General features: G+C 42.4%; 1 protein-coding gene across 1 annotated transcript in view; it reads right to left on the bottom strand.

Moving 5' to 3' along the window:
* The window catches only part of ERO1A (endoplasmic reticulum oxidoreductase 1 alpha), a 35972-nt gene that overhangs the window by 21245 nt on the left and 533 nt on the right, over positions 1 to 14194 (bottom strand). The window contains exons 2-6 of the mRNA XM_024205475.3: positions 4376 to 4495; positions 3051 to 3134; positions 804 to 842; positions 289 to 365; positions 129 to 202 (exon numbers count right to left, since the gene is read on the bottom strand). Coding sequence (XP_024061243.1) covers positions 129 to 202; positions 289 to 365; positions 804 to 842; positions 3051 to 3134; positions 4376 to 4495 — 394 coding nt within the window. The remainder of the gene's footprint in view (positions 1 to 128; positions 203 to 288; positions 366 to 803; positions 843 to 3050; positions 3135 to 4375; positions 4496 to 14194) is intronic.

Raw genomic sequence — 14194 nt, 5'->3', positions numbered from 1 at the left:
ACACAAAGAATTCAGACTTACTAGTATATTATTCCACAACTTAAATTTTTACAAAGATTTCAGACTTTGCAATCAGCCTTTGTTTAAATATTGTCACAAAATCATTCACACTAGACACAGCCTCATACCATCAGCTTCACAAAAGTTGTCTGAAGAATCTTCATGCTGGGTCCACTGAAGCATGGCTCGCTGGGTTTCCTCGCTACAGAGAATAAAGAGAGACAGTTTGAGAGTCAATATTAATTTTTCTTTATGACAAACGTAATGATTTATTGAATGAAATTATACCTCAAAGATTCATTAACGGCGCCAAGTCTCTTAGCCTCCTCACATTCTCCAACATGTTTACTGGCTTCTTCTGAATACTAGAAGGCAAAGAGGAAATAGCTGATTTTCTGCATTTAAAATCCTTCCCCACATCCATTAAAGTATTTGGTCTGATTTTCAAAGGTGCTGAGCACCTAAAGCTCACAATTGTCTGTCAACATTTCATCTTCACCTGTATTTCTACAAAAGGAGCAGGGTATTTGAAGATGTTTAGAGGCCCATGCGATTGTGGTGATAATTTTGGATTTCACCTCAAAAGTCCCCAGTGGCAACTTCTGAAACTCCAAGAACTTAGTTGTTTTGAATGGGAAGTAGTTTTCTGAGCATTGTGACATTAAAAAGGGGCAATATTCTAAACAGCAATTGTCAGGAGGAACAGAGGTTATTTGGGCGGTACACCTGATGTCAACCTGATTAGAGAGGTTGTAGTGAAATAGAACAGTCACAAGTCATACCATTCATACAGAGACACATACCTTATAGCTTGCAGATTCAGTTCCACCAGGGACTTCGTTCTGAAATGCAAGATATAAAACTGAGACACATTTTATCCATCGTGCTGATGTGGTCTTCTAGTCTAATTTCAGGAAACATTAGGAAACTGACCAAAAATCTTTCAGTAAAATTAGTTAGAGGGGCAACGTGGTTTTAGGATTAAGGCACTGGACTGGGATTCAAGAGATCTGGGCTCAATTCCTGACTCCTCCCTAGATTTCCTGTGTGATTCATAGATTCCACAGCCAGAAAGGACCATTGTGATCATCTAGTCTGACCTCCTGTATAGCGCAGGCCATAGAACTTCCCCAAAATAATTCCTAGAGCAGAGCTCTTAGAAGAACATCCCACCTTGATTGAAAAATTGTCAGTGATGGAGGATCCACCACAACCCTGGGTCAATTGTTCCAAAGGTTAATTACTCTCACGGTTAAAAATGTACATCTGATTTCCAGTCTCAAATTATCTAGCTTCAACTTCCAGCCTTTGGATTGTGTTATATGTTCTCTGCTACAATGAAGTGCCCATTATTAAATATTTGTTCCCCATGTAGGTAGGTATAGACTGTAATCAAGTCACCTCTTAACCTTCTCTTTGTTAAGATAAATATATTGAGCTCTTTGAGTCTATCACTATAAGTCATGTTTTCGATTCCTTTGATCATTCCCATGGCTCTTCTCTGGACCCTCTCCAATTTATCAACATCCTTCTTAATCTTAGGCATTTCCTTTAGGGTCTTATTCTCATTTACATTTAGGCTCCTCTCTGACGCCATAGTAGTGTAAAGGGGCTTAGCGTACACCAGAATCAGGCCCCAAGTCTCTTTAATAATGCTTGCTTTCTTATCCCATAGGGATTCTGGGAGGCTAATTCATTAACATTTGTGAGGCACTCAGATATTATGGAGGAGAGTGCACAGAAAAGCCAATAAGTAATTAATATTAATGTTGTCCTTTTGGGAGGAGGGGGAAGAAGGAAGATGAAATTAGCCAAATGTAGCAGAATACACAGTCTGTGTGAGTGGGTGATAATTCTTCCTGAACTAGCATGTTTTAGGGTTACATCAGCTGGTATATTTCCTGTTAATCAGGCCTCCCCACCTCTATATTTGAGATGTTACAACATGGCTATCCAGGGAAGAAAAGCCAATTCTCTTCCTAGGCAAGATTACTGAAATGCACACTGTGCTTTTTAAGGATACGTGAAAATTAACTATAGTGACACGGAAAATATAATCTAAATAGGATCAGCTCATACCAGGCAGCCTTCTACCTTTAGAGTACTATATTCTTTTGACTGCTTTCATCCAGGATGGATTTGATTTAAATCATGTTTTAAATCACTAGTCAGGAAGACTCGATTTAATCATGGTTTTCTACATAAAAGTGCATTCTTGTTGGTTGTTACAACCTTAATACATATTCTTCACAACTCAGGGATAGATGTAGGTTTCATTTTTAGAAGGTACACACTATAAATTTTTAAACAGTGATATATTTTGAAAACTTTTCAGGTTAGTTTTACAACTATATCAGAAAATGAATGATTGTTTGGTTATTTCATTTACTAAAAGTAATTAAAGCAGATATTTATGAAGTCTTTGGGAGGTGAACTATCTCCAATTCAACAGGTTAATCATTAATATTTGGAGGATTTTCTTGCCATGCTGTATTAGGAGGAGAACATCACCAGACAGACATTAACATTTTTTTATTTAACTAAAACAACAACGTTATGTATTCTGGATTTTTTTCTTCAACAGCAAACATATAATATTTTAACAAAAAAGCTTATGTCCCTCGCTTTTCACATTTATCTCCAGACTTCTCCTCCTTGTCCAGATCTATTCCGCCCCCAACAATCTTCTATTCACGGAACTTTTTGAAACTCTGCACTTATCTATATAAGCCTGATCAGAGAGCTACAATTGTGTTAGCTTCAGTAAGCAAAAGCGTGGATTGCTGTCCTCTGCTCGTCCTCTGTAAAGATTGGCTAGAGAAGAAACAAGTTACTGTGGCCCAGATTTGTAAAGGTATTTAGGTATTGCTGTGCACAGCCTTGCAACACTTAGCCGATTTAGGAGCTAGGTCTCATTTTCATTGACTGTCGATGTGATTTTGGCTCCTAAATGCCTGAATCCCTTTTGAAAATGAGACTTAGGTGCTGGGCACAGCAACAATGCCTAAATACCTTTACAAATCTGGACCCGAATAGATTTGTGTACTTACAGATGCACAAGGCTTTACTGCGCAGTCTCTTATCCCACAGTGACTGCTGTCATTCCAAAGAGGGCAAGGTTTCTTTAGGTTTACCTATAAAGAATTGTATATAAAAAATAATTACATATTATACAAATCCACATAACCAAGCCAATTATATGAACCACGGCCTAATTTAGTAACACTTGTTACCTTAGAAGTAGATCTAAGCCATAACTTTTGTAATAATTCTCATTTAGGGTGTAACTCAGCACACAGCAATCCACCCTTTTATAAGGACTTGAGTGACGCATGGCCCATGCTCTGGCTTTCTACACAGGAGTGAACTTCACCATTGGTGAAAAGATTCAGGATAAACTTTTGTACTTCTCTCTCACACGAAAAATGTTTTCAGTTGCGGTGACCTTACAGATGACATTAAAGATTTCAGACGTTTGGTAGCGCATTTTTCAGGGCATTTCTGAGGTGCTCCTGGGCGTAGAGCAGATTCTCAATTACCCCCTTATCTGCCTCAAAATATCAACCTCCCCGTCGTGCTCTTCTAAACAACCCTAACATGGAATGATTTTTTTTAAAACAGTAATAGAGAAAACTACAGCCAAATACTCAAACACTGCCTCATGTTTGACTCCCCTGGTAGAAAGCTTTTTTAAAGCACAAATGGCCAAATTCTGCACTCACTTCCAGCCAGTGCTTAAATTTGTAATGGAAGAGGTGCCGGGGCTCAAGCAATTTTTTTACATTCATAACTGATGCAGCAAGCCCAGAGGTGCTGGGGCTATGCGCTGCCAAACCTAGAAGTGCCAGGACTGCCCTGGCACAAATTCAGCACTGCTTATATTCATGCAACTCCAGAGAGGTTATGGGTGTAACTGCAGGCAGAATTTGGCCTGTAAAGGATCAATTTAATAAGAACTGGATAGAAGTTATAATGACCAATTCGCTTGGTCTTGTTAAACGCCTCTTCGTGCGTACAAACAAAATATTGTTCTCACTGCACAGTTTTTGCCCCAGCAAATATTTTCCACACTTCATCTGGCATAAAAACCACTTCCTTGCTCTACCACTAAAGCCTTTAAGGGGGAAAAAAAATGCTTCAAAAGCAATTCTTAAAACTTTATATAATTTATTTGAAGACTATGTTGCCTCAAATTAAGAGTCTCCGAATAGTATGAAAGCCTGAATTGTTATGATCATGCGCCTAAAACAAGAATACATGAATTAAAAGATAATTGATCATTTATATGGAGATTTTAAAAAAACCAAAACACACACTACTTATCTAGTCCCAGCGTATTTTTGGCAATGAATATAATTTTCTAATATGAAAATACCTTGTAATGTCTGAAGTAGTCACTTTCCAGAAGTTTATTTAATCTAGGAAAAAGCTTGTTGTTGTTAAATGTATCTATGGTTTCAACATCACAGGTGCAATCATCTAAGTAACCAGTGACCTGTTGAATAAAAAATAAAATATGATACATAATATGAACAAAATACAGGATCTATTTTTACGTACAGTGCACAGTATTTAATACTAAACTGTCTTCCCAGACTTTTCCTAAGAGGCTACCAGATAAGGAGGTTAACTAGAATTAACAAGCATTCAACCCTGCTGTACTGGCTTGGTATTTCCTATTTTTTTTAGACACAGCTTTGAGAACTGTCTTGTGCCTTTTGCAATATATCTTGGTGTCTGTAAATCTCTGTGGAGGAATGCCCTTTCTCCAAAACTTATTCATAGTTGGCGTATTGCTGAAGAGCTGATATTTCATGAATACTTCACTCTTTTAAAAAAAATCTTAGATTCTGATTGAAACATTTGACTAAGTTGTACTATTACACATACACTCTTGCCCCGTCTACAAAGCACACAAATACACTCCTTTGGCCACATACATTGTATATGTACAATTTTAGGGCCTGATCCAGCAAGATGCTGAAGGCCCTGAACTTTAACAGAACTATACCAATGGCAATTGCCTACCTAGGATCTTACAGGACAACAATCCCTGTAGCATCTCAGGGTTGGAAGGAGTGCCAGTCCCCTGCATCAAGACCAATTAAGCAATAACAATACCACCATCAGAACTCACAACGGCCAAAATAAAGTCCCATTAAACCACTTTATTAAACTGTTTTTAGGCAATTGTGTTGCTGCCATTTAGCTGATTTAATCAGAACTGGACAAAATGTGATGGAATCTCTTCAGCTATCAATGACAGAGATCCAAGAAAACATTCATGGTAAATCTATTTTAAAAAGCCACCGTTTCTTGCATCATTCCAAAGCAACTCAGTGGGCTGTTGTTGTTGAGTGCTTTTTTAAGACCGCACGAGAAGACAGATTCATTTGTGGTCTTACTGCACGCAGATTGCTGGCTCAAAGAGGAAGTTGCACAATGTCAAATAAGTAGACAGAGTAGGAAGTGAACAACTCAGTGTTCAAACACCTGAGCCAGAAGTACTCTCAGCACTCAACCCTTTACATTATGTTGGTGACTTAGATTGGATTTTGACACATCAGCCCAACATATAGCAATGTGGCATTATCCAGTGTTGGGTAATTTTACAGTTTTGGAACTTCATGGACTTAAGACCAAGAAGGACTTTATTTAAATATATATATTGGTTTATGAAGTGAATATCCACAGGAAGTTTGTTACAGTTTATTATAATAGGTTCCCTTGACCCCGTCCTTCAACACCTATCAAAAATAGTAGAAATCTATAGCAATAACCATTTACACCCAAAGACAAAATATTAGTTCAGTCTCCAAAATTTCTGATCTTGTCAAATCTCAGCTCCCTCTTCATTGCACTGGAAGCAAAGCTACAGGCAGAGGCAGAAGGAGAGGATAATGGAAAACAGAGGATCCTTACAGGCGTCAGGGTCGGTGACAGCTAAGTGTAAATTTGTAATGGTGCTGTTCTAGTGATTGCCAGGGGGTGACAGGAATAATACTCAAAGGCCTGGTCCACACTAACCCCCCACTTCGAACTAAGATACACAACTTCAGCTACGTGAATAACGTAGCTGAAGTCGAAGTACCTTAGTTCGAACTTACCGCGGGTCCAGACGCGGCAGGCAGGCTCCCCCGTCGACTCCGCGTACTCCTCTCGCGGAGCAGGAGTACCGGCGTCGACGGCGAGCACTTCCGGGATCGATCCAGGATCGATTTATCGCATCTAGACAAGACGCGATAAATCGATCCCAGAAGATCGATTGCTTACCGCCGGACCCGGAGGTAAGTATAGACATACCCAAAGAGAAGCAAGGAACAAAGTAAATATGGAGATATATAGACAGCAGAATATTTGTTGTTGTTGTTTTCAAGGACTTCTTGTTAATTCTCTTCTCTCACTTGCAAGTAATTCACAGTCTTGGTCTTTATTTTTAAGGCACTCATCAGTTTGGGCCCAGGATACCTAAAGATCCGGGATGAGAGCTACAGAAATAGGTCTGCTCCTCAGGCCCAAAAGAACTGTGCAACGTAGGGTAAATCTCCTCTGTTTGGGGAACCGAACTTTCTCAGGGGCTGATCCCAGACTGTGGAATGAAATCCCACAGGAGCAAAGTACCACCACAAACCTTCCTACATTCCACTCCCAGGGAAGGCACACTTCTTTGACCTGCCTTCTCTGGGACAAACACGGAGCAGCATAGACACCTATCAAATTATTTTTTAAAATATACATTTAAAAATTATTGTTGAGAAAGGAAAGAATGAAAGAACGAGCCAGGCAAGAGATGCTAGTCACCTCACTTGAAGACTTCTGTAAGGCATTCTGATAACTACGTGAAGGCCATATACAAATCTGAACAGAATAGCGCTAATCACCACTGGGGCAATTAAACACCTTCTTGCTCCCTTCCGCCCACCCCCAAAGGGGACAGGGGGCAACGGCAATGGAACACTTTCCTCCTAGATAGTGGTTAAACAAGGAAAGAAAGAATGGATGGAACAATTAACACCCTTCGCAAAAAGCTCCAGATGACTGACTTTGCAATGGCTTAGTCTGCTGGCTGAGGAAAAAGGAGCGCAGTCTCCAAACCTGAATCTCTTCTATTGTGCGTCAGTACTGTGGAATCGACTCCTTTAAAGAAATCATTTGGGCAACCTGGACCACAATCAAGGCTTGCTGAACTCCATGGAAAGGGAAGTCTACATTACCATGCTAGCACTCCTGCTTCCCCATAAGCAATCTAGTTTTGTTACAAAACTATGGTTCTATGTTTGGTTTTGGAGTCTCCTGTTTTACAAAGCAAACCTAGTACTATTTCCTACACCTGACCTCATGTTTTCAGTATAAACATTGACATTTCCAGCCCTACATTTCTACTATTCCGTAATTGGGAAACTGAAGGGGTTTTGTATTGCAATGGCTGTAAAATTAAGAGCTCAGCAATTAAGTTTATCACTAGGCTGACACCCAGTTAAAAAAAATTAACTGACTAATCCCTAGTCTACACTCATTTCTGTTTCAAAATCCTCATTGCTACTTTCTGGAAATATTGCATTCTTCAGTTAAGCCAGGGAACGCGCTGCACTGTGATCCAGATGGCTGTTCAGCGCTACTGTGGTGCAAATCTGGGCGGCTAATGATTCATGTACACTAGAAAAAGGTTCCATTCTGAGAACACGTTGGTCCTGCTGGCATCCTTGAAAAACATGGAAGATCTGCACGCAGAAGAGCTTCAAGGGGCATCCATGCCAAACACTGCTGGGATTAGATTTGCTTTCACTGATTCAGCTGGAGCTGTTTTGATCTGCAGCGTGGATGGCAATAATACCAGCATGGATGGATGGCACTACCACTGTGCAGACAGTTCTCCTGGGCACTGACTGTCTTTTGAAACAGCCCAGATTCCGCTGCTTCTGGGAGCTGCAGTACAGGGAGCCAGCGAGCATTGCAAGTGGGTTTAGAATAGCACGAGGGAAAAGACAGGCCACGCAGAGGGTTCAGAACAATTCAGCATGGCTAGTGTAGGCACATGGAACTCCTCGCGCCACTGACAATTCCCATTGACTTAATACACTCAGGAATTCACCCTTTGTGCTCCACCCCAGTTCTAGCCTCCCAGTTAGGAATGGTTCAGTTCTCAAGCATACACATGGCCTAACAGGCACTACTGGCCTGCTTACCTACCACTGCCTCCCTTCCTGAGGAGCCAAAGGCTGGAGACAATGTAAAGGGAGACAGAACAGGAGCCAGTGAAGCCAGGAAGCCTCCAAGATGCTGAAGCCTGAGACACCAGAGGTCCCATGGAAAAGAGCTACCGAGCACTGAAAGTCAGTGTGTGTGATCCAAGTCTCCTAGAGGAGTGAAGCAATGCTACTGGTGTAAGGAGAAATTAGTCTTATTGGGACCTAAGGCTTCCATTTCACTTTTGCCCTGGCTAAGCTGACCTGCTCTAGAAAGTCTAGAAATAGCCAAGATCAAAATGCCAAGTCCAGCCAGGAAACACAAGAATACACCTCTGGTCTAGCGTAATTCCAGATAGGTTCTTATATGGACATACATCACTGTATCAATGTCTTTCCCTGCTGTTTTAGGCCCCTTAGCAGAAGCCGTAATGTTCTTTATTTGGATCTCTACAGCGCCTACTGTCATGGCAGCGACGTCTTAATTATAAATATGTTGACAACATATGCCACACACTATGTGACATCTTTAAAAAATAAATATTTATCTGGAACAGTTGTTTAAGATGAACCACACAAGCTGATATACTCACAAACATGAGCCATGTGCTTCATTGTTCATAGGACTCGCCGAGCTGAACAGCTGGGTTTCCCTGAGCCCAGAGGCGAGGGCTGGTTTTGCCCAAGCGAAAGGAGGCAACACTCAAGCTATGGTGGAGCCAAAGATGGAAGGGGTGTGTAAGCATGACATGAGGCAAGAGGGCAGGGCTGGTTTTGCACAACTACAAGATAGCAACACTAAAGCGATGATGCAGTCGCAGCTGGCAGATACAAACATTCCAGACAATATGAGTGGCCCAGATTCTTGAGGAAGTTTGGGGTCTTCTTGTGAAGGAATGCAGCTGGAACTCAGTGTGCATGTCTAATTAACTCTCTAAAACTAAGGTACACACGCCATGCCGATACATAACACAGCCATTAGATCACTGCAAGATTTTGGTACTAAACCCCATCAGATAAAAATCTTACTATATGTCCCTTGCTTTTGTTCTTCCTCCTTCATTTCATCTCCCTCCTTTCCCTCATCTAGTTCTTCACTCTGTTCTGCAATTGTCCTCTCTGCTCTATCCTCTACTTTCTTCCCCCCATGTCTGGTTTGCTCCCTCCTCCCTCGCTTTCTCTCGGTCACCCCCTTCCTTTTCATTGCCCAGTCCAACTCCCATTTAAGTCAGTGCAAAGACTCCCACAAGCTTCCAAGGTAATGAAATCAGGGTGTGTGCGTCTTCCTCCCCCTGCTGCCACCTGTCCCCAGCCCAGCTGTGGAGTGGGGAAGATGGTGACACATTACCCTGCCATCCCCACCTGCAGCCAGAACAGGAAGTGGGATCATCTCAGAGGATGGAACGAGGAGCATCTTTTAGCCTGTATCAGCAGCCACCCTGGTTCCCACCTCCCAGCTCTCCCTGCTTGTGGTACTCCACTCAATTTCGGGATCAACTCACTATTTTTTGTGAGTTGGCAGCTCATGGCCAGAGGCAGATCTTCAGTTATGGAGGCTCCTAAGCCCAGTTTCTGCCACAGTGGCTGCACACTGGGATCCAGTTAGTCCTTCCCCTCCCCCTCACCTCATCCAGGTGACTCCTATATGACGTGAGGGCCAAGACTGGGCTTGTAGGGCTCTCACGTTAGCCTCACTGGTAGCTCCAGGAGCAAGGTGCAGAGCTGTGCGTTCAGCAGTATCTCACCTATTGAGTTCCCTGGCAGCATCTCACACTGTGGAGACTGAAGTTGCGTCAGGTGACATTTCAGAGTGTATGTTTGCTGTAGGGAGCTGCAGCTGCCAATAGAGTTAGAAGATGCATCCCAGTGGCGCTATGGAGACATTTTGAGTGTCGGCAGGTATGAATTCCTGCCTCAGTGGTTGGGGCAGGGCTTGAAAACACAAACTTAAAGAGCACCTTCTCCTAGCCCATTGCTTGGACCACCCCACCCCTTCTTTGCCTTCCTCCACTTGTTCCCCCTTCTGTCTCTTTAAACACAAGCTACTTGTCTTCACTTGCAAGGCCTTTCACAGTCTACTCCCACCCTACCCATCATCTCTTACTCACTACCGAAATGTCTATTTCACACCTTCAATTAGACCATGATGTCAGCCTCCATCACCCGCTCATTAAATTTTCAAACAGGAACCCTGCTGCCCCTACTGCTTGGGAAGAACTCCCCAAAGACATCCGCAAAGCCCTGTTATTCTCCCCCTTCAAATCCTTCCAAAAAAACCTCTCCTTTGCTGTGTTGCCTACCAAAATCTTGACAGCTGTAAGTGTGCTGATACCACGCCCAATCACACTGATCAATATTGTCTCGCTATTTCCTTGACTTCCCCTGTCTGTCTGTATCCATCTATTGTCTCTGGTCTTAGACTTAGATTGTAAGCTCTTTGGGGACCATCTTTTTGTTCTGTCTCTGTCCAGCACCTAACACATGCTGAGTTCTTGGTCTGTGACATTAGGCATTACCATAATACAAAAAAAAATAATAAAAAGAAAAGGAACGTGAGTTAAAAATCTGTTCAAGGAGCAAAGGATCAGATATTCTTGAGGCCCAACTTCTCACATTTTCTATTATGGCCAGGTACCAAACTGACCAAAAACAAAAAAAACACCCTTATGTTATTTGAATAACCTTCATTTGCCTAACTGCACAATGTTTGACCAAAATCCAGGTTGCCCTTCACCAAACAGCTGCAGTGTTTCCACAAAGCAACTACACAGGTCTGTAAACAACATATGTGCAGTAAGTTGCTGGGAGACTTGATTAATGATTGATTAAAGCATATAATGCATCATAAACAAAAATATCTGAGTGGAGGATGAGCTGTTTGTAAAGTTATTGGAACGGAGATCTTGAAATGATATTTAGTGCTAATGAGACAGATGGTAAAGCAGCAACATTATGTGAAATTGTTAAGTTGTTTTTAGTTACACAGGGCCATTTCTGATAACCAAGTTTCAGAACTGGGTAGTGGTGGCCTTAATGTAAAGGAACTGTAACGTAGCTGTCAAAAAAGTTAGGCCTCAATCTCCCCCATGGGGAGCCTCACTGAAACCAGCCCACGTGGAGCTCATTGCAGAATCAGGACCTATTTGGTCCAGCATCTGAAATGTTGTGAGTGCTAGTTTTATCTTAAGTCTGTACCAACATCCCCAAGGTCATCCTATGCCATGTCTGAGCTAATGGGGACATACAAGCTATTCTCTTTCCTTACACAACACAGTGTCAGCACGTAACCAAACCCCTGTTTTGTGAAGGTGATAAAGTTCGGGATACCTCAATTATGAACAATGCTATTAACAAAACAAATTATATTCTAAAAGAAAAGGCAGCAGAAAAAAATCTGGCTTTAGAGAGCTCAGATGCACAAGTTATCGTGCCAACTGTTCCCACCCAAAGGAAAAAGAAAAGAATAAGCATTTCAGTGTGCCTATGCAAAGCACTGTTCTACGTCTGTCCCATACGGTGGTACTTGCTTTTCATTAGACTTGTACTTGTGTGAATTAATGCCTCTTTCTCCCAATCGCTATTCAGTCTCTATGATTTTATATATATATATAACTATAACTATATATATAACTATATATATATAACTATATATATATATATATATAGTTAAGAACTGAATAACATTTTTTATTCTTTATCAGCAGTACATGTCTGACATCTGAATATCAAGTCTGTGGGCTTTGAGATCCACATCCGGAAGAGGCTATGTACATGAAAATGATTATTAACCCAAGCCCGTTGTGCAACTCCATAGTTCCCATTTCCCACTTCCTTTTTTATAGATGGAAAAGAAAGAGGAAGTTAACGCAAAACCTATTATTGTCACATTGAGGTTACAAGGTTTAAACATGGGTCAGAAAATGAAAGTGTTAAATATTTCATTGCAATTTTAACTCATCTAGGCCTCAAATCCTGCAAATGAGCCAATAAAGAACCCACCGAAGTCGGGGATTCTGCGTGGGGTCCATTCATATAATTGCAAGATCTGGTCCTTACATTGCACATACATGGTTGCTGTTTAGGCTGTTAAATGTATCGGTTAAACACAGCAGGACCGATCCTCAGCTGGTGTAAGTCAGCATAGCTTCACTGAAGTTAACGGAGCTACGCTGCTTTACGCCGGCTGAGGATCTGACCCAGCATATGCAATGTGGAAGAGTTAACATTGCAACAAAAACTTTATTATGCATTTACAGTTTTAAGATTGGATTTTATATTTTAATCTCTTCTACAAGAGAGGCTTGTACACAGGACAAATCTCAAAACCTGTCAAAATCTCTCTCTCCTGAATGTCAGAAGCATAAGGAATAGTTCCTGACCCCAGGGAATGTGACAAGTGAGAAACAGGACAGACAGGAAGATTTCACCCTCAGATACTATAGTGATGCACATCCTTGAAATACCTTAGACCAGTCAATTATTTTTTTGCCAAGGTCCAAATTTCTTGGTCAAGGTATAGTCAAGGTCCAGACTTCAGAGAAAATAGTAAAAAACAATAAGTAAATAAAAAGATTTTGGGGTCCGTTCAAAAGCATCTGGTGGTCGAGATTTGGCCTGCGGTCCCCCTATTGACTACCCCGGCCTAAGGACTATAAATGAGCCTGCAAAGTATACTGTCCCTCACCCCCTGATGATGGATCCCTCCAGCTCAGGGAGGAGACACACTGGCAGCAGGGCTGTATGGGACAGCATATACTGCTGCTGGCCACGCTGTGCCTATGGTTTCATAGTGTCATAGATTCCAAGGCCAGAAGGGACCATTGTGATCACATAGTCCAGCAGTTCTCAAACTGTGGGTTGGGACCCCAAAGTGGATCACGACCCCGTTTTAATGGGGTCGCCAGGGCTTAGACTTGCCTGCCTGGGGCTGAAGCTTTGGGGCTTTGGCTTTGGCCCCCCGGCCTGGGGAGGTGGGGCTTGGCTTCCCCACCCCAGGTGGCTCAGGCTTCAGCCCCCCTCCCGGGGTCCTGTAATAATTTTTGTTGTCAGAAGGGGGTCACAGTGCAATGAAGTTTGAGAACCCCTGGCCTAGTCTGACCTCCTATATAGTTCAGGCTAGAGAACACCCCCAAAATAATTCCTAGAACAGAGCTTTTAGAAACACAATCCACCCTTGACTGAAAAATTCTCCGTGATGGAGAATCCACCACGACCCTTGGTCAATTGTTCGAACAGTTAACAGAGACCTTCAAACTCCAGCACTGCCAAGCCAGCCCTAACCCTCACAGAGTTCTGGAGACCCACCCTTCACGACATAGGTTAAGGAGGAGATTAGTGAGTGCCCAGGAGGGATATAAGGAGGAGACACTGCAGAACTGGAATTAATTTGCAACCTGGACACCATCAAATTAGGCCTGAATAAAGACTGGGAGTGGATGGGTCACTACAAGAACTAAAAAAAAAAACTAATTTCCCCATGCTAATTTGCCCTACTGTTACTCTCACCTTCTTGTTAACGGTTTGAAATGAGCCACCCTGATTACCACTACAAAAGTGATTTTTCTTCCGGTTGATAATAGCCCACTTTAATTGACTTGTCTCAACCCCCCACTTGGTAAGGCAACTCCCATCTTTTCATGTACTGCTATACATATCTTCCTACTGTATTTTCCAATCCATGCATCTGATGAAGTGGGTTTTAGCCCACGAAAGCTTATGCCCAAATAAATGGGTTAGTCTATAAGGTGCCACAAGGACTCCTTGTTGTTTTAGGGAGGAGACAGATAGGGGAGGATGTGACAGGTGTGGGGATAGAGTGACAGGTGTGGGGATAGAGAAACATGCAGACAACATGGGTGTGGGGATGGGGGGTAGAACACAGACACTATGACAGACACCACGGGGAGGCGCAGATGGGGGGGAAAGGGATGGACAGACGGACACCGGGGAAAGAGCGGGTGGGGGGAGAGGACAGACGGACGGACACCTGGGGGAGGCACAGGGGGGGG

This window comes from Terrapene carolina, unplaced genomic scaffold (assembly GCF_002925995.2).
Source record: "Terrapene carolina triunguis isolate 2854851 unplaced genomic scaffold, T_m_triunguis-2.0 Scaffold189, whole genome shotgun sequence".
Taxonomy (NCBI): Eukaryota; Metazoa; Chordata; order Testudines; family Emydidae; genus Terrapene; species Terrapene triunguis.
Note: the sequence above shows the minus strand (reverse complement) of the source record. Positions and strands in the feature narration are given on the sequence as shown.